The sequence below is a fragment of the Poeciliopsis prolifica genome, unplaced genomic scaffold (assembly GCF_027474105.1).
Source record: "Poeciliopsis prolifica strain line A6 unplaced genomic scaffold, Auburn_PproV2 SCAFFOLD040, whole genome shotgun sequence".
Lineage (NCBI taxonomy): Eukaryota > Metazoa > Chordata > Actinopteri > Cyprinodontiformes > Poeciliidae > Poeciliopsis > Poeciliopsis prolifica.
Genome location: NW_026562415.1, coordinates 5,238,900 through 5,266,338, shown reverse-complemented (window position 1 = coordinate 5,266,338; position 27,439 = coordinate 5,238,900). Strand labels below are relative to the sequence as shown.

Sequence of the window (27,439 nt, the reverse complement as noted above, 5' to 3'; positions counted from 1 at the left end):
AGAGGGGCAGAATAAAAGATGGCCACAATCACTCATGAGATGTGTGCTGAGATACGAAGGTGGGTCTTTAGGTTTGACAACCTGCAATAATACTGGAGACTCTTACTTTGACATAAGACAGAAAGCAGCTCCTGAGGTTGGGTTTTGAGAATGAGATTGTGTTTTATCAATGTTTTAAGCAGAGTATTTTATTTTTCACCTTGTTAATAAGTTTTATTCGTAATGCAGTGTCAAAGTGCTACAAGATTCTAAAATTCTGTTAAGACTGGAAAAGAAAAAACTGGGGACTACTTTATTTAGAGCAGACGGTACACTAGCTTTAGTGTCGCCAGCAAGCTAACTTTTATTCTACTGAGTACCAACAGGTGAGTGGTTTAAAAGATTTGAAGTTTCTTGCGCTCTTCCTTCCTGCCCAACCGAATGCAATCTCTTTTTGTGGTTGGACTTTATCACAAACAGCACAGCAACACAAGAACTACTTCATTTCTTACTTCAAAACAACAGTTTCCAGAAGACATTCAGGTAATGTACACAGGTTCTTAACTGGGAAAGCTTAATATACCATAGTTGCACTTGATTGAACAAGTCAACAGACATTTCAGTAGAAAAAAAAAGAATGAAGCCATTTTATATGTAGTGTCTTGAGATCGTCTTACAGAGCTAAAACACACCCTTGTTTTATTAAAGCTATGCTCCACCAACGCAAATAAATATTTCGTGTCCAAGCCCACAATCTGCAATTAGTTTCTGAATACACCAAGACGATGCAAGTCCAAAAAACAAAACAAAACAACAAAAAAAACTCTAATTTGCCTTTGGTTTTCATGAAGCATTTCTCATTCAATTTCTAATTCAATTTAATGGAATAAAAGTCTGGTAGACCTTGAGAATGATAAAGTGGTAAAACAAAACACACTCACAAACAGCGTTTCTCGCATCACGAAATTCCCCCAGAGGGGCGAGGAAGGAATAATGTAGCTGCAGCATTCATAAAAAGAAAAGAAGGCACGGCCTCAAGATGAAAGTCAATCAATCTGGGTTTATGAGGGAAACTGGTGCAAACAATGTTGACCGGAGGTTCTTAAACTTTGATAAAATTGGGTAAGAAATTGAACTTTTTTGTTGATCTTAAGGTCTTAAAATAAAATTGTGCCAAAAAGTAGGATTAATTTAGGTTAAACAGTGTGCAGCTTCAAAGTAGTGTCATCTTAAACTTTGGTTACACGATGCAAATATCTGTAATTGCAATCAAAAGTTTTAGGCTCAAAGCCAAAAATCGTATTTCATGAACTAATTCTGTAGTTCGGTTTGTCGCTCTCTAAACAAAAAGACAATATCTGACAACTATAATATATTTTGAGAAAAGTTAACCAAAAGATGTTTTGCTTTTTGAGCCCTTCTGCCTCCTTCTCCTCATGCTCTTAAAAAAAAGAAGAAAAAAAAAGAGCAATGCCTTGGGTCATTGTCAGACCCAAGCCAAGCCGTCGATGCTTTCAATGACAGTATGCTGATTCGGATTTTATCCTGTGCCTGTCAAGACGGGGACATCGCCCATGTCCACAATCACTTCTGAGATTTGTGCTGAGCAGGGAGGCGGAAAGAGAAAGCGAGAAAGAAAGGATGTATTAAGGCTGCAAAAAGGCATGGGTGACAAAGCGAGAGAACGGGAGGAAGAGAGAGGTTGAAAGCCAGTAACTGAAAAACAGAAGCACAGCAGATCAAAGCAAAGGGAGGAAGGCACAAGAAATAAGTAGCTGTCAGGTTTTTGTGTCTCTCTCGCTGCACTTTGTGTTCCTCCTGTGCAGTGTGTCAGCCTGAGAGGAGAGGAGATAGTCCCTGCCAGTCGTACAGGATGTTCATGCTGACCGTGGGGCCAGTGGGGAAGAGATGAGGAATAAAGAGAGTCCAAATCAATCATGGAGAAGCAGCAGAAGGAGACAGGGTCATAAGGATGGAGATATATAAAAGGATTAGGGTTAATTTTTGAAAAGAAAATCACATTTTAACCTTCCTAAAGTGGAGAGAGTCGCTCGAGGAGAAATAAAAAAGATGCAACCACTTGACTTTTGAACTTAATACATCACCAATTTAAACTTTGCACAGGGTGATATTTCATGCACAAGTTCAGAGATAAGCTGGGAAAACCTGAAGCCCACCAGCAAAAAGCCATCATATAAGATTATGCAAAACAACCTGACAGGTATAGAGCCTGTTATTGTGCCTCATACCTCTTGTTTCCCACATTTTGACACATTAACACCACATGTTAGGATTTCATTTGAGGGATCAACACTAGGTAGTGTATAACTATGAAGTGGATGGAAAAGGAAACTTGGCTTTCAAAGAGAACAAATGATCATCTGAAAACTGTGGCACGTTTGCGCTTAGCCTCACCGAGTCAATATTTTGTAGGAACATCACCCCAGGAAAACATGCATTTCTAAAACTCATGAATATTTCAAAGATTATATCGGCAGCCATTTACCCCAGATTCTTTTTTTCTTTGCTTTACTTAAAAAGAAACTATGTACGCTATACCGAAACACCTTAGTTAATAAAACCTTTTTCTTGAGTTAACTGCTCTTGCAATATATTTCAATCTGGACCCATTTTCAATATTCTAAAAGGTTAGTTCAGAATATTGTTCATTCTCACACTTATTTTCTGTGACCATATCCTCTGGACTAGTGCTGAAAAACCTATACCTGTGCTCTCTAAATTAGTAATGTAATCCATGAATCATTCTTCATTTTTTATTTTTTTAACCCTGGAGAAGTTTTTGCTCTGGGCCTCTCAGTTCTCATTTACACACAGCAGGAAATGGAGCATTAATGCCCTGCCATCATCACTTGGTAGTCTCAACTCATGAGACAGATGGTGCTTCTTCTCATTAGAAACCATAACTCTCTAAAAACAAATGCATATAGTGAACATATATTTTTCAAGCTCAACGGCATGCATGCATGAGAATAGTGTAGTGCTACTTGTACAACAGGTCCGGAAGGCATTGCAGGACATTGCACCTAACTTGATATTCTAAATATGAGATATCTCAGCCACTGCAATGCCACAACACAACCAACGGAGCTTTTAATAGGACAGAAACCAAAACGCAAATTCTCAGAAAAGTCAGATGAAAAGCCTTTGCCTGCTCAGTGTTGCAAACTGAAATGAAAGGTAATTTTATCTTTATTGTAAAAAGTCCATTAATGCCTTTATGGTCTATATGCTCCAGCTATGCTAAAGAGGTCACTGAGGAAATATTAACAGATGTTGCTTCCTTATTTCGGTAAAGTGGCACAGAATAATTTTTAGAAAGTTTCACATACCAAGTCAGTGCTTGGTATACATCAGTGTCAAAGTGTGCTTAATGCCTGAGGCATCAAAAAGGTCAGTCATCAAAGGCCTAAGCTACAGATTGTGTTGAGATATTTATGTTCTACTTTCATGTTACATCTATTTTTCAGGAGATGTAAGTCTCTTTTTGTTCCTTTTACATGTAAAAGCATGCAATAAATATCTTTAATCCAAATTATTCAGAAAGTAGGTTATGATGGCAGTTTCACTTTCAGTTTGGCTGAGGTGATTTATCTTCATCAGCACTGACAGGGATATTTGTCAGAATATTGCATGAGATTCGGTCACATCAATATTTGGTCATGAGAGCCCGGCTCAGTTTTTAATCCAACTTTTGTGAGGCAATCCCAGAGTATTATTATCCTCTAGTTTCCACATTCCTTACATTGTCGAAACGGAAAGGAAATGTCTAATACTGTGACAGGGTATTCGTTTTTATGTCATGACTATCTGCATCGGTTACAAACAGAAAGTTGTCTAGTGAGATAACTTTGTCCTTTAAAAATAAATCAGAGAAATATCTGTCGTTCTGCAAGCTCACTAAAAGAAATAATCTTTTAAAAAACTGGTACACTTTGCCTATAACAACCAAAACAAACAAATTTATGACACTGTGCTTGACAATGAGGTTACAAACTGATTAGATTTTTCCAATTCCTCCGAGTCTTATTAGGCCCCAAAAATAAAGCTGAAGTTGACATAGACAGGCTGGCTTCCACTGGTCTTCTGACCCAAATGCATCGGAAAGTCCAGGCTATACATCCAAGTAAAATGCTGCCCCAGAAGCCTTTTATTCAATTCCCCCCTGAGAAAATAAAACAAGGGGAGCCTGTGACAAGTGGAGACAGAAAGACTGTATAACAGACTAAACAAGAGTGAGTGGTACTAGTCAGCAGGGAGTGCATGAAAAGCATGAGAGTGAATGAAAAGACCACAGTGTCCTTCATCTGTGCTTAGCTGCAGGGGCTGTCTGGCGCAGGTTTCGAACTTGGTCGTTCAGATTTGGCTTTTGAGGTCGAGACATGGGAAGAATCACAGAGGGGAAAGGGAGGCATCCGCTAGACGAACAGTGCGTTTCCGAAAAAAGAGACTGGGCACCGGGAGACGGTCAAAGCTGAGGCAATTGAAGCTACTTCCCAAGATTCCACACACACACACACACACACTTAGTGGGTTCTCTCAAGGACACACAGATGGCAGGTGCTACACAAATACAAGCCACTGAAGCGTACCTTATTACCAGCTAAGGCTGCCAGTCACTGATTCATAATAAGACCTCTGAATATGTTGCCTTCTCCTATTGAGAGGGAAGGTCAGCTTAATTTGAAGCCTAAAGTGAATCCTATGAGCAGTTCTAATATAGACGAAAATAAAGGAAAGATAGAACTAGCTGGACAGAGACTCCGTAGACATCTTTATATGTTCTCAATAAGAAACATCAAAAGCTGAAGTTGAGGAAACTCTGGTTTTAACTTTTAAAGTTTACTAGCAGTTTTTTTTTTTTTTTTTGCTTTTTTTTCTCCACGACAACAACTTAAAATTGTCGCACTTACAGTTAATAATCCTAAAAGCCTACCGAACAAAAAGGCATTCAACAGTGTGCACCACTGAGCTTCAGGCAACAGGGCTAAAAAATCTGAAAGCTCAGCCACAAGACCCACAAAGCTCAGTGGGGTAGGAAGAGCAGAGGCGACCATGTGAGAGGCTGATGACAAAAGAGCCGAGCTGACGGCGACGCGACTGCAACAGCGGTGAGGCATGACCGAGCCGAAAACACGACGAGAGCGGAAGCTGCCATCTAACCCGAGCCTCGGAATAAAAATAAAGCGCGTCTCCCATGTGATACGCATCCTGCTTTCCATGAGCCACGAGACGTGGAAGACGGATGAGTTGGAAGTGGGAGTGTCTGTTACTATGAGGGGGAACTGCTTCACATTCTTTCCTATCCCGGAGAAGGTCATCCTAAAAACTTAAAAAAAATAAATAAAAAAAAGGGGGGTGAAATCAGACATTCGAGTGATGCAGCATATGTGGGATGTTATGACGTGCAAACCTGAGACATCCTGCATTGTAGGTGTTTCAAAAATGTACCGAACACTAATTTTAAACAAACTCTATAAAACGGGAAACAAAAAAAAAAAAAAAAAAAGATCTATTCCACAACCAAGTTGCTCATAGTTTCCAACTTAAAAATAGAGCACAAACAAATTATTAGGCAGAAATCGCTCGTTTCCAAAATATCAAATTAGTGATGATGGAAAATATTTTTTTCTCTAAAGTTCTTCTAGTCATCTCTCCTCAAACTATATTGATTACATAAGAAATAAAAAAAATAAAAAATAGAAGTGGGCAGACTCTTCGTATCTGCTGATGTAAACAAGAGTAATTTAGCCAACATGGGCGGGTGGATGCTTGCAGCTGATTCATACAGTGGCGACCTTTAAAATGAAATGCCCACTAAACCACACACTGTGAGTGACTGTATGGCTTGTGTGAGTGTATGTTTGCGCGCGCACATGGTTAAACATTCCTGTGAGGCAGGGGGGCTTGGCTGTCATCAAGACCATTTTTCCTGACTGCCTGAATGCCACCGGTGGATCAAGAGGGGATTATTCCTGAAAGAGCCTGTGGAATTTTGAATTCGGATAAATGGGAAACGGGGACAAAAAAAAAAAAAAAAACAACAGAAAGATTTGACTTTGGGACTGAGAACCAGGCATAAAAAGGCCAGCAGAGGGCTAGCTGTGGTTGTCAAAGCAAACCACGTAGGATGCAACACAGGGGAAAAGCTCCCCTTGAAAGGTCCCTCAACATGAAAAATAATTAAGCAATATCCGACTGCCACACACACATCTACACGAAGAAAAAAGATCTCTCTGTTTGCTTTGAATTTTCCTTTTACTCATTGGAGCTGCTTCACACTTTCTCTTGATCTCATCCATTAACTCTAACACACAAGTGTGGATCATGAGGCTGCTCTCCAATTTGCTCCATAATGGCTCTCGTCCCCGTCAGGGATCTCAAATGAAGGAGAATCCCAATTCCCCCTCACATCCTTCAGAATAAATTGGGCAACAAAAGTAGCAGTGGCCAAAGATGCAGATACAATGCAAAAAGGGACAGGGGCAAGCCTGACAGTGGCGCCCGGAGGGTCGGGGTGTCAAACTGATGGCCCTGCTTAGCTAATTTGCTCACGCGCGGGTCCACACAGATGGAATCAATATTTTAGAGTAAGAAAGGAAGAGGGTGGGAAGGGGGGCAACGGGGAGAAAATGCCCCAGTTTTCTGATTTAGGTCAGCATCAGTCATGTGCATCCTGTAAAGCTGTCTGTAATTAAACAGAACTAGTTAAAAAGTCGGCAGGGGCCCCCTGAACTTGAAGGGAAACTGGAGATGAGAGAACGGGGAGGGTGATTAATTCCCATCTTTGTATTTCTCCTCCCACAGTTACAAATGAACACGAATATACAAACTAGATAGGTAGCCTCATTTGTGTGCTGGTTCAATCCCCAACACTCCCTGAGGGAGAGTTGAGATTTCTAAAGATGCTAATGAGCTTCAGGGAGAGTTACTTAAGCACAGCGAGGGGCCAAGAGAGACCCACCGGCATGGTGCTTGGCCAGCATCGGCAGTGCATCTCTGAGGAGAAAGTCCATGCAGACTGACAGCTGACAGCCTATCAACCCTCACATTCTCTCTGCCTCACTGGCTCCAGATTACCCATATCACTTCACATCTTGTCGCAGTTTAGCTCTGCCGCAGCATTCTTCATTTTCCTTGTCAAGCAACCTCTAAAAGAGGAAATCCAAAGCTTGGGGATGTAGATAATTTGAAAGACTCTATATTAAAAGTTGCCACTGGTAAATTTCATTTTTAATTGCTCCCTATGAAATATAATTCACCAAAGGTTCTCAAAGTGCAGTAAGATGATGAATGACCTCGCTGAGCTCTGCATAAAGGGCATCCATACAAGATGGCCATACATTATTTAACACAGTTGCTTTTTGAACTCGGAATATATAGCCAATCAGAATCGAGCTCTCTTTCAACAGATTCTCATAAGATAAATCACTACTGTCTACTGAAGGATTAACCAGTGCTCAAACAAAAAAAAATGTTTCCTGGTTTGAGAAGTTAGTCAGTAACATTGCACGATAATTTGCAAAAATTATGTAACAGAAAATGACTCCGACTGCCACCCCACAGAATTGTCTTACCAACATTCAAGGACTGCTTTACAACATTTAACGGGTTCAAAAAGTGCAAAATGAAAAGCTGACATTTGCTTAGATCTAAATGTGGCTGAGAAGTTGCTGGAGTTTATAAAATTGCTCTAACCACTAAAAACAAACGGCTAGCCGAGCCTGACCCTCAAATTGTCTGGACAACGGCATAAAACGAAACGAAGCAGTTACATCTAAGACATACTGGGTTTCTTGGTTAAATAAGGACGCCAACTGACTGAGGTCAAAGAAATAAATCCTTTCTAACAAATCATCAGCCAGTGCTCATAGGAATACAGCTAATTAGTTGACTAGTCTTGACAACAGGCGGACAACATGCTTTTACAAAACAATGGCTGTGAAATCAAATGTCAAACTTTGCCTTAGAAACATTTTGTTGACTGGTCTCCAAATTAAGCTTTAACCGTGTGTGGTGCAAACACACAAAGCAAGAATTTACCTTAAGTCTCGGAAAGATAATTCCTCATTCATTTCATTAGTTTGGAAAATGACACATTTCACAGCAATACATGGAGAATCTTTCTATGCCGACTTGTTAAATTAAAAAAGTACTTTAAATTGTTGGACTTTATAACAGAAAATTCTGTAGTTTAAGATTTTAAAGCCTCGAAAAACCTCAATGCAGATAACCACACTATGCCTAGCGTCAACCTTGTTTGACTGAGCACAGATGGCAAAACTATGGTTGAATAAAACGGTACAGGTTGGTGATTCAAATTCAAGAAGTTTTCACTTTTATGCAGGACAATTTTCAGGTGCAAGAAAATCGTCTGACAAATCAAGGATCCATTTATGATCAATTATTCTAGCTATAAACGGTATTGAATGTGTAATTTTCTTACTATAAAGACAAAAAAAAAAAGCAGACTACTGCCAAATCTGTATTTCTAGGTGGTGATGGAAAGGTTACACGTGCATTAGGGCAGCCAGTGCAAAGAGGATTATGGCTACTGTCCAGCTGAAGGACTGGGATGAGTTTATGGGTGACGCATCAGCACTGATGGTGTCTGGAAATATTACCCTACAAAAATAAATGGCACGGTACATACCCGTTCAATCACCTCCATTACCACACTAACCTTTGAACTCGGTCCAAGCCGGAGAACAGAGAGTTGATGAGTGACCCACATCCCTCTCTCTACCCGTAGACTTTTGAGTTACAACTTGATTGTCTCATTTCCGCTACACGCCCAAATGCTCAATTGCTGATGTTGAAAATACGACAGCAACATCAGCACCCAACCTACAGCATATGTCACAGATATGAGCAGTGACACATGCTCCATTTGTGCATTGGTATTTTTAGCACTCCCATAGTCATTATGTCAGCGCAGCAAAGCAGACTGGCCAGACTGAAGTGAGAGAAAGACAGGAAGGAAGACAATGCTGTTCCCCTTGAACATGGGCATCCGCTTAAGCATGCATCTTGGCTGCAGAGAATGTGCTTCCCTCTACTAAAAAGCTAATGTCATTTTTAAGGGTGATGGATCTACAAGCACACCCAACTTCTCTAGCATAAAACTGTAGCACCTAGTAAGTGCTTTGGAGACTAAATCAAGAAGTAAGGATTCAATTTACCAAAGCAAAAGACACTCGTCAACCGGTCTTTTACGTTACAATAAGAGAACAAAAGCATCACTCTTCAAATAGACAGAGTATGCTGGAAGTCCTGGAGGGCTGGAATATAATACTAGTCTCTGTGAAGGGATTTAAAGATGCAATGAGACCACTGATGGGTCATTAGGTTGCTAATAAATAGCCAGGATGACACATGAGCTAGAAAGAGATTTCCACTATTGATCCATTTACTCAAGAGATTACTGCATGGGAAACGCTATTTTAAAATTGAAACGTCCTTGGGAGTGAAACGGACGCAACCAAGAACGATAATGGAAGTTATCTGGATTCTAGTTGAAGCTCATGTTGTGTACGAAAAATACGTATTGCCTCCATCAGCTCCTCTGTACTGAACCAGCTGCTTGGATTGTCCATCCTCCATCATCACCCAAGTCCAAGTGCTTCCATTCCATACACAAAGACTCCCACAGTGGGGGGCGGGGGGTTCCTTCACATTTCCTCCTTTTGCACGCACACAAAGGGGATCCATTTCAGTTGCTCTGCTACATTCCGCTTATAGTTTTTTCTCACTCCTTCCCCTGAGGGAGCAACTGCTGTGGGGATGAGAGGGGGTCACCAGGTGGATGTTTAGAGGGAGTTTAAGCTTCTGGCCATCAGGGGGGCAGGAGCAACCAATCAAAACATTTATTTTGGCAAGTCTGTCAGGAAGCATAGGAACTGATACCAGTGCCTGTAGCAACATTAAATCCAGCTTTAGGGTTGCAAGGAGATTAAAACTACAGAAATATTTTCACAGAAGCCTGACTTGTACAGCAGTATGTAGCAGGATTTGATCTTAATCGGGAGGATTCCATCCTCCTTTCTCCCTTTCTTAGAAGACAAGAAAAATCTTGATCTGGTATTAATCACCAATCCTTTTGATTTTTATAGTTAAACACAAGCTGTAAACAACAAATAAGGGCAGGAAAGCATCCTTGTTTCAAGCATCCCTATCAAAATGACCCAATCTGCTTTAATAACCTTCTTTCCACCTGTTTCAGAGCAAAGTCAAGTGTTTGCTCAAACTATTATGTGCAAAATTCAATACATTTGTCATAAAATCTTAAATTGTTATGTTACATGATAAAACAAATGGCATTTGTAATATTTAGCAAATCTCTCTACTCACTGTAGTCACTTGCACAAGATGGATGGAAAAAAATATATAAGCCAAGAACGTGTGTTCAGAATCAAAACCAAAATATTCCAGACAGGATTTCTCAATTCTTTAGCCGACTTATAATTGGCTACAGAAGTGCTGAGAAAGGCTTTCCTTTTAAATGCACTCTTTACTGGCGAAAGTTCAAAATGAGAGGGCAAACAGGACATTAACAGATCAATGAGTTGGACAAAAATCAAAATTAGCATCTTGGATAATTTCACAAGCAAAATGTTGACAATCAATGTTAATCTGGTCTCAAATCAGAAACTCTGCATCGTGGGAAATATTAAGAACAGCTTGAACATAGAAGCCACTGCAGAAAGAGACTACTTTTTTTTTTTTTTAGAAAGATTTAGAAATGAAGTTAGTGTTGTGTTTGAGGAAATCGAGCCAGCTGGAAGCAGGAAGATCCAGAATGGCTTCCAAGGATTATTCTGCCAAATGAGTAAAACCGGAAGAGTTCAATGTCAAAACAGAAGGGCTTCTAAATGCAACATTTACCAAGCTTTTTTTACATTTACATACATTTTTTAGACATATGGTTGCATTTTGTTGTGCTAGGATAAAAAAGCATTGCATTCATGTGTATTGCATGTGATTTAGTCATTCTGTATGTAGGTGTGAAGCTATCATCTGACCTTCAATAACATCAGTATGAAAATAACATTTTCTTCACTTCCTCATATAGAATATGTGAAAAGTGGAGTCTTGTTTGGGAACAGTCTGCATTAATCCAATTACAACCTGAGTCAAAAGTTATGAGCACCTTAAAAGGAGACCTCAAATTGACCCAAATTAGAATTGGCAGCTCAGACCCCAAATTCAAAGAATCGACATGGGACGTCTGGAGAGCTACACTCCTAACGAGAGCAGCTGGAATAACATCCGAACCACTGGCAAATTTGTTCATCACTATGTAAACTAAGGATGTTTTTCAGGAGAAAGGTTCAAAAATAGTCTACAGCTAGAAGGGTTAAATGCCAGAAAAACACCAGACCTTCTGAACCAACAAAAGAAACCTCCTTGTGCAACTTCCAAAATAGGACACAAACAAAGCCACCCTGCCCCCCCACATACACCCCAATGCCAACATTTGCTGTTGTTGGGAGAATACTGAGCAGGCCCCCCGTTTAATCGACAATGATAGACAAAAAATGACTTGTGGTTTTCCCCTACAGACATACCAGTAGCTCAAATTTGTCGGCATTTCTTCATTATTACCATCAGTGTTTATTAATTTAAGCCCTTTAACTAAAAACTCACTTTCTGTCTGTGTGGTTGCAGAGTTTTTCCTCTGATGTGGATAAATGTTCCAAATAGTAAGAGTCCCCAATGAAGGCTGATGGGAAGAGATGTAAAAAGTGAACTGGGTCACAGTTGGGGGTTTAGCAAACCTGATGAATTAAACAGACTCTGTGAGGCAATAATGCTTTACACCCACACAATTTATTTAGGAATTTATGGGAATCGTTCAAATGAGAGGAGGCAGTCAGTCATAGAGCCGCCGGCTGACTTTCAGTGGAGGAAATCTCGTTTCACAGTATTGAATCGAAATGTTGCAACTAAACAAAGAACACACACACGCACACACACACGTACGCACACACAAAATAGTCATTTGTCCTATAACCTCCTTAGTGTAAGTCAGTTTCAATCTGTGAATCAATCTTGTCATAAACAGATGGGTTTCTTAGACTAGGTGAAAAAGGGCATCCACAACAAAGTGAAGCAATTAAAAAAAAAAAAGAAAGAACCCCTTTAGGACGTCAGCCTGATGTCAAAGTAGCATTTCTGCCTGGGCAGTGAGAGGAAATGAGGGGGAGGCGACAAGACTATTGGGGACAAGCAGCATGCCAGCAGGTTGACTTGTTGACAGGCCAGACCACCGTCTCATGAAAAGAGCAGGAAGCGAACAGCTTGCATGTACAGACCTACATGGGGGACAAAGTGCAAATGTGGTCGCAATTGAACAATATCAGAGAAGACATATTTGTAGAAGAGACACAGAGCGGGTAATAACGCTGCCCGCAGAAGCTGAGGTCTGAGAGTTATCAGTAAAGCTGCAGTTGATCCTCCCCACTGTGATCTTTACAGAGAAGCGGGGAGCGGTGGAGAAGTGAAAACACTTCAATCTCAGGGAGGACAGAGAGGGGTCCACAATCGATCAATGTCACAGCCACGGCCTCAGAGCCGACAGTCAATATACACTAATATTACATACCTGCAGTCTGGGAGAGATTTTCATGGTCACTCCTACGACTAAGTATGCAATATTATGGACACAGGACGCAAGAGATGCTAATACAAAGGAACCTTAATAGGTAGCTGGGAAGGCTATCACAACAATATTTACACACTATTGTATTTGAATGACAGGTGTAATAAACTACGAAACATAAATGCCAAAGTGTTAAGAGATCAGCAGTTTTTGTAACCAAATTCAGAAAGAAGGGGGCGCCAATAAAGGAATGGACTTGATTAGATTGAAACCTATATGCCACAGTCTTATCTGCAACACACGCACACACACAAACACACACACACAGATATTAACCAATCTATCAAGCATTGTAGAAGTGAAACAAGATTTCTTGTGAAAGTGAAGTCAAAGCTAATATTGTTGGAGACTCTGCGCATCAGTCCATCCAGCAGGTTGCACAGAGACAGCAGTGTGATCTGTCACAACACAAACATGTAAGAATACACACTTCAAACATCAAATGTCCTAAATTTACATTAGTGGGTGTTTTCAAAACTCGACTGAGAATTTATTTCAATAAATAGCAAAACGTTGCACAGGATGTGATAAAAATGTGTAAAAAAAAAAAAAAAAAAGGATATGGCAGATCTTCTGTATCTACAGTATGGTGTTTTATCATCTTCAGACATGTAGTCTGCTGAGGCCAAAGTGAACACACGCGTGCAAAATAGAGTGCACAAATTCACATATGAAGCACACACACACACACACACACACACACACACACACACAGTGTATCAGGGGATTTCTAGGACAGGTGAGTATGGATTGAGAGCCGGGAGGGGGTGAGAAAAAGCATGTATGTGGAAGCGAGATAAAGGAGGGAGGAAAAAAAGACAGTGGCATGGACCCTGGGAAGTGGGCTACCAAGAGAAAGGGAAGAAAAATCCAGGCAGAACGGGAATGGTTGAGCAGTAGCTAAGGAAATAGAGGCAGGAAAAAAAAGCTGGGGTCATCACAGTGCGACCTGCTGTCTCTGTAAAGAGCTCACCCTACGAGAACGGGCCAGAAAGAGGAGCTGGAGAGAAAACATGAGGGAAAAGAAAACCGATGAGCAAAGGAGAAATTCAATGTGATTTCTGTTTAATTGAAGCACTAAAAAACATCGGAGCAGACTTCGGAGGGAAATTCAGACGCCACTGCTCTGTGAACTCCTCGCCAAGGTCGTAACCAGCTTCCTCCATCTCCCACATCGACACCAGTCCTGGTGTTCACTCTGATCACAGCTCATAAATTCTCAAGGAGTCCGATCTATAATACACTTGAGAACCAAGATATTACATCCAGAATTTGGTGGGGGTCATACGTCCAACTTTATAAATTGGAAGCTTTTCAAAAAGGTGTATTGCTTATTTGAAGGTTGTCCTGGAGAGAGTGATTAAGTCCCTGCAACAAGATTAAGTCATAAAATGTCATTGCTAAAGAACTTGTTTGTATTTTCAGTGTACATAAATGGAAAGAAAAAAAAAAGATTGACAAAAGGTAGAAATAAGAAAAGGGCTTGAGAAGACTATAAAAATAAATCTATTCCAAATTTAGTTCATTCACAAGGCCTGAGTCTGTTTTCCAAAAGCCCTAAGATTGAGCTGGTTTTATTAGTATGTTAACAATGAAGCGAACTCATTCGTTTCAGTAAAAAAAAGACTGGAGGTACGTGTAACTATCATCAAATGGTGCTTTGAGGTCACATTAGTGCTTTGGGTTACTCCAAATCAATGACCACTTCCTCTATGATCAATGCACGGACGCCTGAAAAACCGGACGCATTCGAGCCAAAAACTAATGCCAGTCCAGGAAACGAGTCTTGTGCCCTAAATGAGAAAATCAAAAACAAGTGTTTCTGCATGCATAAACAGCTCCTCTCAACCTGCCACTCACAGTGATTGCCACTGGCAGCCGCTCTTCATTTATGAAGGGAGGCATGCCTGTCATTCTTCTCTCGGCCCACACAAACAGCAAATACACAAACATGTGGTACATGTTGCCTCCGCTGCAGGGATTCTACTGATCAGTTAAATGGTTGAATTCCTAATAGGACACATCGCATTAACATCTCTGACACAGAAATCACAGACTGATATTGAGGAAAGAGAACTTCCACCAGTTTGCCATTCAAGCTGCTTGGAAAAACGAGACGGAAACAAAAGCAGCATGTCTATTAACGGATGCCAACCAAATGACGTTTATTCCCCACACCTGATAACTGACTTTCCAAACCAGACGACATGTTTTGCTGTTTAAAAAAAATGTAATGAAGCTCCAATGAGATTACTTGAACTGCGCAAGTGGCTGCACTTTCACTGAGATGTTTGAAGTCAGTCATAATCCAGCTGTTCACGAAGTGATGCATCTCACATCAATGCGCACGACAGGTTGCAATAAAAAAAAAAAGTGATGTAAATCACTTCATATTAAACAATGACTCCACACACAATCATAAACCAGCTGACAAATTAGCATTTGAGATCTAATCTACAACACTGCTGTACAGCAGTGTGGGACTAATTGTCAAATAAATGTAAATGCTAGTGACGACTTTGAGCAAATAACAGGATACGTACATCGCAACAAAAAACAAAAGTACTGTAGGCATCGGTCAACTCAATGCCAAAGAAAAAAAAACAGTCGTTAGATTCTAGTTTTTACTTTGAAAGTTACAGTTTTTCTCATTTTCAGTTGCAACTAGCTGTGTAATAGCGATAACGCTAACTCTGGGTTGGACAATAAATCGGTAATATAATTTATTGTCCAACATCAACACAAGATGAGTTTTGTGCCCTAAATGAGAAAAATAAAACACATGAGCAATATCTATAGAGTCACACACCATTGTAGGAGATGTAGGCTCAACCTCTTCCTGTTGGCTGCATCAACTAACTCACGGTCACCTAACAACAGCTTGCACAGCAGCTGTTTCAGGTTTTTCCACCATTCCTCCCAACTGCTTAAAAATTAAAAAAATGGTGTTGAATGCAGATAAAACAGGAAAGGTAATGCCACCACTTTGGCAGCACTTTGGATGTGTACAACAAAATTATTTACAAAATTATTGCCAAAATTATTTATGACAATTATTGACAATTATCAATATTGACTGATATGAAATGCTTGTTTCGTGATAAGCTTTTCAGCCATATCATCCCACACTAACTTATGACAAAATACTCCTTTTGTCTCCGTCCATCTTCAGAAAGGTGCCAACATTTTCCTTCAAAAAAACACACTCTTGATTATTAAATTATTTTAACTCAATTTTCTGTTATTTCAGTTTAAATGTCAGTCGTCACCCCAATACACCCTCAATTTCTTTTTAAAAATTGAGGGCATCACTGACAGCATTTTTTTTTTTCAATTCTTGTTTGATTGCTGGCTCGCAATATTATAATGGAGTTTCATAATGGGGTGAGTTCTTGGTCAGTGTATGCGTTTTATTACCAAAGCATTTCGTTTTTGCACAGAACAATTTGTACAAAACTGTCTGTTAATCCAACCTTTTCGGAACTAAAAATTCTGATTTTGAACAGATGTCTGTCTTTAAACTACCTTATCAGTACAGTTTACATTTCACATCATGCAAACTTTAACACAAGCAGAATGTGGATTATTTGGAAATTGCTACAGTAACTTTTGATGATGCATTGTGTGCATGAACATCCACATATATGCATAAATTAAAAAACATTTGGTGTGTATGCAAACTCATACATTTGCTGGCTATTGGATTTTTTTATTTTGTTGATAAAACAAATAACAAGCCAACAAAGTTGCAAATGAGACAAATAATTTGTCAAATCAAATTGAAATAATGGTCATTAACATTACTATATGCATTCTGGTTAACTGGTAATCACTCAACCATGCATCTATGAGATGTTGCACTATCTTCCTATTATGAGCATGCTACACTGCCACTGCAAAGGAAATGCAGCTAAGACCCCCTGAGACCCACAGTCTGTCTCAAAAACCACATGTATGTGGACAGCATATGGTTTTGTATGAGTCACATAAACCAGTGAGCCTATGAAAAATCAAACAATAGATTTTAATAGCACAAACAATGGGTGTAGTAGAGCTGAATGAGTGTGCCAGAAAAGAAAATGTTTTTCGTTGAGGTATTTGCTTCACTGACCCAAGTAAATTACTGATGAACAAACACATCACGGCAGTCGTATGTCACATGTCCATGTAGATTTATGTACACTATTAAACAGCTTAAATAAAACTAGATTGCTGAAATTGAAAAATAAACAGAACTGTCCAATCTGTTTTATTCACAAGGGAGCCTAAAATGTGCTAAATGATTCTCTAGTGACAAGAAGCTAGTTTGTATATCTGTTGGCAAGACACACAGCAGAGAAAGGCTTCCATCTCTACAAAAGGAGATGAAGCAATTACATGCTGGTAGGTCTCACCTCGCCACGCCCCTGTTTCCCACCATCCCCCCATGCGTTGCCCTGGGGTTTGCTGCATTAAGAAATCATGGGTATCATGGTGGAATGGACCTCAGGGCCTCCAACCAAAACAACCTGCTAATCCCCTGCGGAGTGGGGGGATAACGAAGGGGTTGGATTTGAGGGTAAGGCAGTCGACCTGACAATGAGTCCACCCCTGACACGCGCCAGCACCCTAACCACCCCCCCACCACCACCCCATCGACTGGCGACATGCTCCCAAGGGAGGAAGACGTAATGTCAGCCAAGGGAGAGTAGGAAAGCCTGAGGCCTCATGTTCGCCCTCTATTTCAGCCAAGCATGAGCATTCTATCATGCTGCAACCTTCGCACGTTTTTGGGGGTTGAGGGGAGTGTTGATGCTCTGAGCTTGTTTTGCCACAGCACTCGCAAAGAAAACAGATGAATAGAAAATGATTCTTCTCACAACCACTGGCGAAGAATTCCGCTTGGGCGAGAGCGGATCCAGGACAGGCTCGTTAAAAATGTTTTAATTACTTGTCTGAATTCTGATGAGCAATGACATGGTTGATTGGCTGAATCAAAAGACCTTAATGAGAGGGAAAAAAAAAAGGCTTCACCCTGTCGAAAGTCTAATCTCTCCAAAATGTAACAATGCAGCCTCAAGTGGTTTGTGTAGCCAGTAGGTGAGTCAAAGGTCAAAGGGTATGTGACATATGTGACAAACTGCTCTTTATGTTCTTGAAGACATCGATGGATATGTGAGTCGTTACAAATCAATATCACCACAATGTCTTTTGTTATTCCTATATAATCTCAACCTATATGCCGTTCAAGGAAAAGATACAAAGCACTGCTAAGTCTAAACTCTCATCCCCTCAATTATAGAACCAGATAGACCATCTCTCTTTAATCTTCTAACCTTCTTGTAATATTTTATTAACCAATAATTACCCTACTAATGACCTAATGTGCATCCGGATATCAACCTGCTAAGACTCCATACATATTTCATGAATGGCATTGGCTCCTGTCATCCAGGGGCCCACGATTTTTGCTCGTAAGTCAAATTGACATAAAACACCACAAATTCCCAATTAGACAGAGAGGCGTTCTGAGCTCATCCCGATTTGCCCCCGAGATCAAATGCTCCTGTGAGGATCTAAGGAAACTCGACCATCAAAAAAAGAAAGAAGAGAATAAAAAACCAGGTTCCCTGTCAAAGAGGGGATTGTCACGTTTAAAATGGCTAACGTAAGGAGCTACACAGCATCTCCAGAGCAAAGATATTACTGACTGGTGTAACACAAAAAAGGCTGTTGTAACGTTGTACAAGCTCCTGGGAGATACTTTAATAAACTGGCTGTTCTTTCCAGAGATTTCTGGTGGGGGTCAATGGTAAGGACTGGTGGTAATATTGTTTTGTCCTCCCAAATAAGCAGTCTGGATTCCAGTAATCTGATTTTTTGTCTTGTAATAGCATGGATTACTGGAGACACCTCGAGTTATGATCAAAGGTTGTAGTGAAACTTTTGCTATTTTGGAAAAGGGTGGAGTAGCCCATAATTCCACAGCTTGCTTGCACCGTCACAAAATTAAATTACATTAACACTATTGGGATTTCTACAAGTTTTATATTAACTTTTGGCTCACTTATTCCTGGTAAAACTTAAGTAGGGCTTTTGAGCATCAGTGATTTTGTTGTACAGTAAGATTTACAACTAAGCCATATAAACATGGGTGTTCTTAGACTGTAGACTTCAGCTCTCGACTTCAAAACATTCCCCACTTTAGCTGAAATACAAAGAATTGCTGGTACAAATAGGAATCACTTCCTCTTAGCTCCCCTTCAAAAAAGAATAGCACTCAGTTTTTCTCAATCTATACTAATGTGTCATTTAGTAACATTTTAGCATCAATTGTCCATTTCATGTTACACGAAAAAAAAAAAAATGACATTACTATGGCACAAATACTGATGCTTTTGACTTGATCATCAATTAAGCTTGTCGCTTTAAATTTCAATCTTCACCCTTGCGATGCTCCTTAAGCACAGAAAAGCTTTTCTCCAGTCCATATTGATTCAGCTGATCTAACAGAATGAGTTAAATCATCTCCAGACACCAACCAGACAAATTGACCCTCTGATTTCATCCAGTTCACAAGCTGTAGCTTACGACTTAAAAGTTGCGTCGACCGCTCTGTGCTATAAAACAGCTTCCAGTCATGTTTGCGTGCGTTTGTGCATGTGTGTGTGCGCCTGTGGATGATGCTAGCTGAATTTCACAACAGGAAACACTGCTATTCCTTCCTCAATAGAGAAACAACTCAAAAGGAAGTCTATGGCTGCCAACACATCTTAAGGAATAAATCACAGCCAATTAAGAGTCTTACTGCTGGTATTGTGCAAAAATTAATCCAATTAACTGGGCACCCTTACGAAGTCTTGGGACAATGGCAAATAGCCTCCAAAAATAAATGACTTCCTTTAATTCAGCAGAGTGAACTTTGACAGCCGGGTGTGGGTTTAAGTAGCTGAATGGGCTTAAATCCATTTGTCTCTGCAAACACAGGGGTCGTGGGCTCTAGAGGAGTGTGTAGCACAGGATCAAATAAGCCATAACTGTGCAGCGATTTAAGTTGGAATAGGGAAGGGAAGCAAACACTCACCAGGGGGAAACATTTCGCAAAGCGGTCAGGTGACAATGACCAAACTGGAGACCAAACACTCTTCACAAACTGCAGGTGACAGTGTTAAAGTGCTGGATTTTGGGGGACACTTTTCAACAAAACACTATATGGTCCACCCGCTCCCCTCCCCAAACCAACCATAATCATCTTGTGGTAACAAACTGCAGTTTAAATCGGTTTTAATAAGGTGGCAAACTCATTGATCGAGTCCCTTTGAATGAAACTGTTGAGGCATGCATTGACCGAAAGCATCTCCACGGAGCACATCTCTCCAGGGAATGTCCATCTGACAGACTCATGTCCCTCCTGATTGAAACAGCCCCCTGTGCAACGAGCAGCACCATGTTTTGCAGACAAAACAGGACAAAGTCTGCCGGCTTTGGGATTGACGCAACAACAATTGGCATCGCTCGCGTTGTTGTCGCTTGTTTTGAGTGCGTGATCCCCAGACCGTCTGGAACAATGCAATGTGGAGGACGCACACACACACACACACACACACACACGCACTGCAACCATGATCTCCACGCGTCCATGTCTATTTCACCCAGAGATCGCGCCGGGTTACTGAGGACCTCCTGATCACTTTTTCCTCCCCCCCACCATCTACAAGGGCTTTTCTCTCGGATAATTTGGACAGACATACTCCGACATTCAGCGACTGCCCGAAGCTCAGCTGGGCTCCCATTCAAACAGACAGAACAGCAGAAACAATGATTTTTTTAAAATTATTATTTTCATTTTTATTTTATTTTTTTTTAGAAACGCTGTTCGGTTAATATTTCAACGAAAACACAAATAAAATAATAATAATAATGATAATAAAAACAAACAGGAGCGTCAAACTATGGGGACCTCTAGTAGAAAATGATGGGTATGTTTTGCGACGTTCAAACCGAAACAGCCCAGGAAAACGATGCTTTATAAATAGCAATAATCATAACAATAATAATGACAGAAAACAATGCACGATCAAGTCGAGTTCACGATCCGCACATTTGTTTCCACACAAATGCACTTGTGTGCGCCGGAAGAACATGGCAACCGCTTTCGCTTCACTGACAACGTCAATAATAAAAATAATAATGATAATAACAATAATAATAGAAACGTGCAACGATCAAAAACTCACCGACGCCGTATTTCTCGTGTTCTGTAGGTATCCACATGTTTACGCTCGGGACATTTAAGCGAGCGGACGGAACGGCAGCGAAACGTCGGGCTCTGGGTGTGTGTGAAGCATTCTAGTAGTGGGCTCTCCTCCGGTCGGTAGCAGGACTCATTGTTTAGGTTACAGGCAGGAGAAAGCGTCGCCTCCACCACATACACCGCCGCCGCCGTTCCTGCTGCTGCTGCTGCTGCTCGTAGTGGAACCGAGTCGTGCTGCTTTCAGGGTCTGTGGGAAACGCAACAACCGCGAGTTTAGTCCGCAGTCAGGGGCCGGCTGAGGACAGCTTTGCTTTCCGAAGTGCATTGGGTCTGTGTGGAAGCATTGCTGCCTCATACGGAAAGTCGTATGACCACACCACATAGCACATGTTACTTAAGGAAAAGGTAAATGAATGGTGTTCAATTTTTGAACATGAAAACTAAAGAATCCTAAGATGTTTTTTTTTTTAAATTACAGTTAACCCCATTTATTGGATAAACCTCATGAAAATCCAAGTAAACTATTCAGCCTATTTAAGTCACCTGTTTAATAAACAAGAGTCCAGATTTACCACTAAGAATAGTTATACATGCTGTGTGAAAGCACCCAAGATTTGCAAGAAAACACTCATGAACAAACAGCATTATGAAGACAAAACACCAAAAAGGTCAGGGAAAGTCATGAGAGGTCCAGCACAAAGTGAAGTTCAACCCACATGTCAAAGTATGATGTTGGAACAAGCCTGGCGCGAATCAGAATTTATTGTCTCGGTACGATTTAACTTGCATGATTAAACCAGCCAAGGACATTTGTTCAGTCCTTGGTTGAAAAATGTTTATGGTAGAGCAAAACTGCAAGGTCAGCATGAATCAGAGAAACGGAAGTCAATGGACGAGCTTCAGAGAGGCGAAGCTCAAGTCGTAGAATTTGTCAAACTGAGACCTGGCCAACGTGAAAGATGTTCTCCTGGTCAGATGAGACCCAAACCTACGTTTCTGGCCCTTTGGGAGCATTTGACCACAAACAGAATGCTGGCAAAACCGTTCAGATTGAGACTGAAGGTTCCCCATTCTTGCAGGCATGAGCAGTTAAAGTGAAGTGTTCTGCCAAAAACATTTTCACTTCAAGTTGATTGAATGGGCCCTCCATAATTAAGAAAACATGGATAACAATGCTGAAATCCTTAACATTTCAATCATTTCTGGTTCAAAATAAATGAATAAGTAATTTAAATAAAAAAAATCAGGTTGTTCAAACTTTAGTTCCTGCTAAGAAAACCACACATATTTCTACAAGGAAATAGATTGATATTTATGTGTGTGAAGACAGAAAATTACCTTTTGCTGTTTCAACGTCATAATGACTGTGGCATCGGAACAGAAATGCATTTAAAAAAGGATTTAGTTAAAATCCAGTGCCTATCTACTAACTTGCATGCTTCACAATCTTACTTAAATAAAGATCATTTTTAAAAGTACAGCTAAATGTTTCTAGAATGATAGTATCGTTATCTTGACTTGAGTCTGATGATAGCAGACTCAAGTTGAAGCTGTGATTTCATTCGGGGAATTTCCGAGCAGCACTTTAACGCAACTTCATTGGGAGCAAGGCGAGAGGGGGGAAAAAAAAATAATAGCAAAGCATTCTGGGAGTTGTAGTATGACATTGACGTCAGAATTTCATTTTATGCACTTACAACTCCACATATCAGCTGACCATTAGGTTTGTTTTTAGTTGCTTTTTTAGATTATATAAATATATATATATGTTTTTTTTGCTGTGTGGGGCCATAAGTGAAACATACAGTGATTTACATTTTGACAGAAAAATGCATGTTCTGTGCATAGGGGATCATGATAGTTATTTAAATCATGACCTTGGAATAGTGTAGAAGCCTCTTGGACAGATTCAGTTGGCCGGGACAAACTGTGCATGAAAAATTCATGGGAATCTCAAATGAGGGAGCAGAGAAACGAACTAAAATATCAAAGAAAACATTAAATGAAAATCATCTGACACAAATTCACACAGCTCTGTCCCCCCCTCACCCTCTTCTTTTCTCCTGCTGCTCCCCCTCGCATCACCTGGGTGTAGCTGGTGTTGCCTTCAAGTACAAAGGATCCTGACAAACACCCTCTCTGCATTCCTGGTGCGGCGGGTAGTGCGTTTAAAATTCTTTGAAGTGTCAAAAGTGACTCGTTTCTTTGTGCCTCATCACCAGCTCAAATGTCCACTTTACCCACCCCACCTTTGTAGTTCGTATGGCGGATTGTGAGCAGACGCGCCACGAAAAAGCAAGCAACCTGAGACTCTTAGCTCATTCATGTGCCAAGGTAACTGTCATGGTATGCTTTCTTACAGAGGGGATTTTTTTTTTTATTGTTATTGTTTTGGGGTTTTTTTTACAGCAAGTTTTTGTGTTGAACCACTACATCCCATAGCTTTGATATTTGTGATTGGTGTAGGCTGGAAGTGTTGGAATGCTCCATTTAACACATGAATAAACCATGAGCAATGGAGTAAAAGTAAGCCAAGAAACCCCATGGAATCACCCCTGAGAGGATAGGAGATTAAAGCCAGAGTGCACTTTCTTGTATACGAAGAGAAAACAAGGGGTGACTCTACATCGCCAAATGAATGATTAAGCTTCACATTTAATGTAGCGATAAAGAAGGGAAGAAGTGATTAGGCAGAAAAAAATTGACTTATTTGGATGCAAACAGAGTATTTAGAATATTTTGCAGTAGCTATAACCTCTTTTTTTTTTTTTTAACCCTGGCAGCCATGTTAGATTTTTAACTCGGGGTTTGTGAAGAAGCTCCAACTTCGAATTCCATCCTCAGGGAACGTTTCATTTGGTTTAGTGGAACTAAGAAATACTAGCTTCCAAGTCCAGATCTTTACAAGGCACACCAAGTAGTAAATGTTACTGGTTTTCCGATGGTTAAGTCTGGTGAGTTCCCACTCCAAGATCCAAGTTTCCACTCTTTAGTTAAGCAGGACTCACCAAGATCATCTCTTCTGCACCTTCCAATTTCAAAAGTTACTACATTTTGGAATAACTTTTCCAAAAATGCATTCAAAATTTTTGGAATAAAACAACCTTTCAAATGAGATATTGAGCTCTAAAGGCCTAATCCAAAGCCCCACCTTTATGAATTAAGCTTTTGTATTTTCTTAAAATTAATATTAGCAACTATTAGCAGGTGCGTCGCAATGAGGATGAATGAAAATGAAGAACTTAGAGAAAAGGAGTGAAAGTGCTGCGTCCACTGGGAAGGACGCAGCAGAACAAGCAGGCAGTGAACAATGAAAACCATGGAGCTTGAACGCAAAGGTGCGATTAGTGACATGGGAACCAGATTAGTACAACCAGGTTAACGCAGAGCAGCAGATGGAGAGAGTTTTTGCAGAAGAAATAGGGAAGGTGTTCTGCCATTATCACCCAGCGATCACTTTCCAGGGAAACATTCCTCATCATGACAACCTGTTCTGACAATCAGGATTAATAAACGCTGCAATTCTGTGTGAGCTTTTATTTCTGTTTGTTTTCTCACGTAAAATCCAATTATGATCTGGAAATCATAACTTTTTTTCTTCTGGAACACACAAGCCAAAAAGGACAGGATCAACATACAGAGTGAAGAAAAATGCAGTATTAAAAAAACACCCGACCCAATGGAATGAATTGGTATGGGGAAACAATGTAGCAACAATAATAACAATAATAATAAATCATACCTGATCAAAAAAATAAAAGCATCTCTGGATCAAAGCAAGAGGTTTCTCACCAAACTTGTTAAAATAAAATGTTGAGAATAAAAGTTAAAGTAGTTTTTGTTTACTTTTCTGCTCATGACAGTTACCTTACCTTTCCTGCTGACATATATATATATATATAATCTTGATTAATTGCACCTCATTATTGACACACACAGTACCATTTAATCTACTGTATAATTGTTCATACTATGCTCTAGAAGATGGAGAAACAATATTTTGCTGTTGGATGCCATTATAGTGCTAGATTTCAGAATAATAAAAAGAATTGGGTAACGGGCTAAAACTGAACTTTTCAGTTTGAGCAGTGTTTTTTAGACTTAAAAAAAACAGGTTAGTTTAACAGCCTTTCACAAAAGTAATGAGAGTCAAAATCAAAAATAAACCCAATAAAGTGGAGTTTTATAAAGGTTCTGGGAGAACTTGGAGGTGAAGGTGCGTTTGCTTGGAATGACCCAAAAATAACTCAGAAGGCTAACAATTGACAGATGAAGTAACAACTGCTGGACAGGAGGGCAAAAAGACAGGGTGAGAGATCAAAGGTGGCATGTCTGCTCACTGAACAGACCATCAGAGGATTACTGTGTCAGATTTAGGGCACATCAAGCATCCAGCAGTGTTTTCAGGTGCTATTTTTTCACCCTTCCTGTCAGCTCATCTTCATCCCTGTCATCTCATCTTTGCCCTCTCGCTCTGTCCCGACTCAACATCCCTCCGCCTCGCCACGTTCATCCTGAGCTTCGCCAGAAGACGCCGTGTGTCTCACGTGGAGTCGGATGTTTGTCTGCGGCGTCGGCCGATGAAGATAGCTCGTCCTTTCCGCTGCTCGACCGCCATCCTCTTTTCGTCTTCGGCCATGCTACATTTGTGGCACATAAATCAAGCCGGATGGGGTGGAATGGCAAAAGGGAGAGGAATTTCTGTTGCTCTCGCATCGAATGAGATGGACGTACTAGTTTTTGAAGCACAAACAAGTTAAAGTAAACAAAGGTGGCCGAAGCGCTCCAGTTTCATTTTGGTGGCGCTCCAGCTTCTTTTTGTGTGTGTGTCCTCTCATTTTATGGGCTTCAAACCACCACAAGCCAGAATGTTGGTTAGATTCTAAACCAGTAGCTTGTCTCTAACCCCGGCGGACGAATCAGAAGCGACACTGGCTTATCTCGAGAGACCATTCCATATCATGTCTTCTTAGCACTTTTCAGCTCTGATTTAATTCACACCAGGAAACGTGGGTCAGATGGGGGGGGGAACCAAACATATGCCTCCCTGAGTTCACACACAGCAGGCTATATCCTCACCTCCAGCAGAAGCAGGCCTCTAAATATAGCCATGAAAATAGGCTGTGCCTTGGTAGGGGAAAGAAAAAAAAAATACTCTTCCATGCACATTGTACTGTTCAAAGACACAAGGAATCTTTGAGAGGAAGCGGAGTTATTTACTTTGCTTTTTGCAGGATTAGTCCTGCTTATTGCATTTTAGTCGAAGTCTAAGTTTAGTCAGTCCATGGATCACAAAACCACGTGAATCGTGTACTCATGCCATACTAAAGGCTGTGGCTCAGCATAAAGATTTTTGCAGGAATTATTACTTACTGTAAAAAAAAAATAAAAAAAAAGACGACTCAAAAAAAGAATGTTGGTTAGATATTACCTCTAGTTACAAATCACAAGTTGAGGATTTGTCATAACATCATACAAAAACGTAAGTGCCCCAAAACTCTCTCAAGCGACATGGCAACATAGGAGTTACAATATTAGTTAAACCAAGCCGAAGTTTACTAAAAATCAATTCAACAATCACTCCATTCATATATTCAGACACTCCAAGGTTTCTTGTCACCATTCAACGTCTTTAAACCAACAGCTTGGAGCACCAACATTTGTATCAATCTTCTCTTCCTTTCAAATAAGTTTATCTCGACCAACCTGCCAGCAGTTGCTATAAATTAATCAGTCATTATTAAGTTGTACGTGGTTATTTCACACTGATCCTCACAGGTTGGAAGAAAACAACAAGAATGATAAAGCTGCATCTACATATTCTCTGAAAAGACTGTAGCATCACAGTTTTTCTTCCCTCTGAAGGATTTTCACTTTGTTCTCCAAGCTCGGTGTAAAAATAGTCTCTCATTCTCTCGCCGTGCAGTGCCAGTGAAAAGCAGCACCGTAAATGATTTCTCAGAGTTTTGAGGCTCCAAATCACACTCGGTCGCAGGTGAGGAATCGCAGCTCGCACACGACGGGATTGTGTTATTTGCAAGAGTTTCCTGTGCCGTGATCAAATGTCTGGGAGACGCCGCTGTACCTTTCATCTCGGCTCTCTTCTCAAGTTTAAGTGCTTCTCTGATGCACCGAGCTTTACCGCCAAAAAACCTCATGGAGCATAAGTGTGATCTGACATCAAGATGTTCTTCTTTGCCATTGAAAACAAGTCACTTGGAGATGAGGCAGCATTTTATCATTTACTCATTGGACACTTCCAGCCTTGTACTTGGACTAGGCCATTGTTTGAACCTACCAATAATACTTTTACATACACGAGCAAGGGCTTCTATTTTAGAAACTTAAACTGCTTGAATGTACTATTTTAACCATTTTTTTTCAGCTTAACTGTTTTAAGCAAGACCGATCCATGTTGAGTTTTTCAAATTAAAAGCTTCCAACAAGTTTAATAGCCATAGCCAAAAAAAGGGGTCAAATTCTTACCGTGCAAGCAGCAACAGCAGCCTTTACCTTTGTGTATGCCACTGACAGTTCTTACTGTTATT

General features: G+C 40.4%; 1 protein-coding gene across 3 annotated transcripts in view; it reads right to left on the bottom strand.

Moving 5' to 3' along the window:
- Positions 1-21,117, bottom strand: part of dock4b (dedicator of cytokinesis 4b) — a 112,602-nt gene extending 91,485 nt beyond the window's left edge. For all 3 annotated transcript variants that reach the window (XM_055054692.1, XM_055054694.1, XM_055054693.1), the window contains exon 1: positions 20,875-21,117. In XM_055054692.1, coding sequence (XP_054910667.1) covers positions 20,875-20,911 — 37 coding nt within the window. In that variant the 5' untranslated portion in view covers positions 20,912-21,117. The remainder of the gene's footprint in view (positions 1-20,874) is intronic.
- Between the last annotated feature and the right edge of the window lie 6,322 nt (positions 21,118-27,439).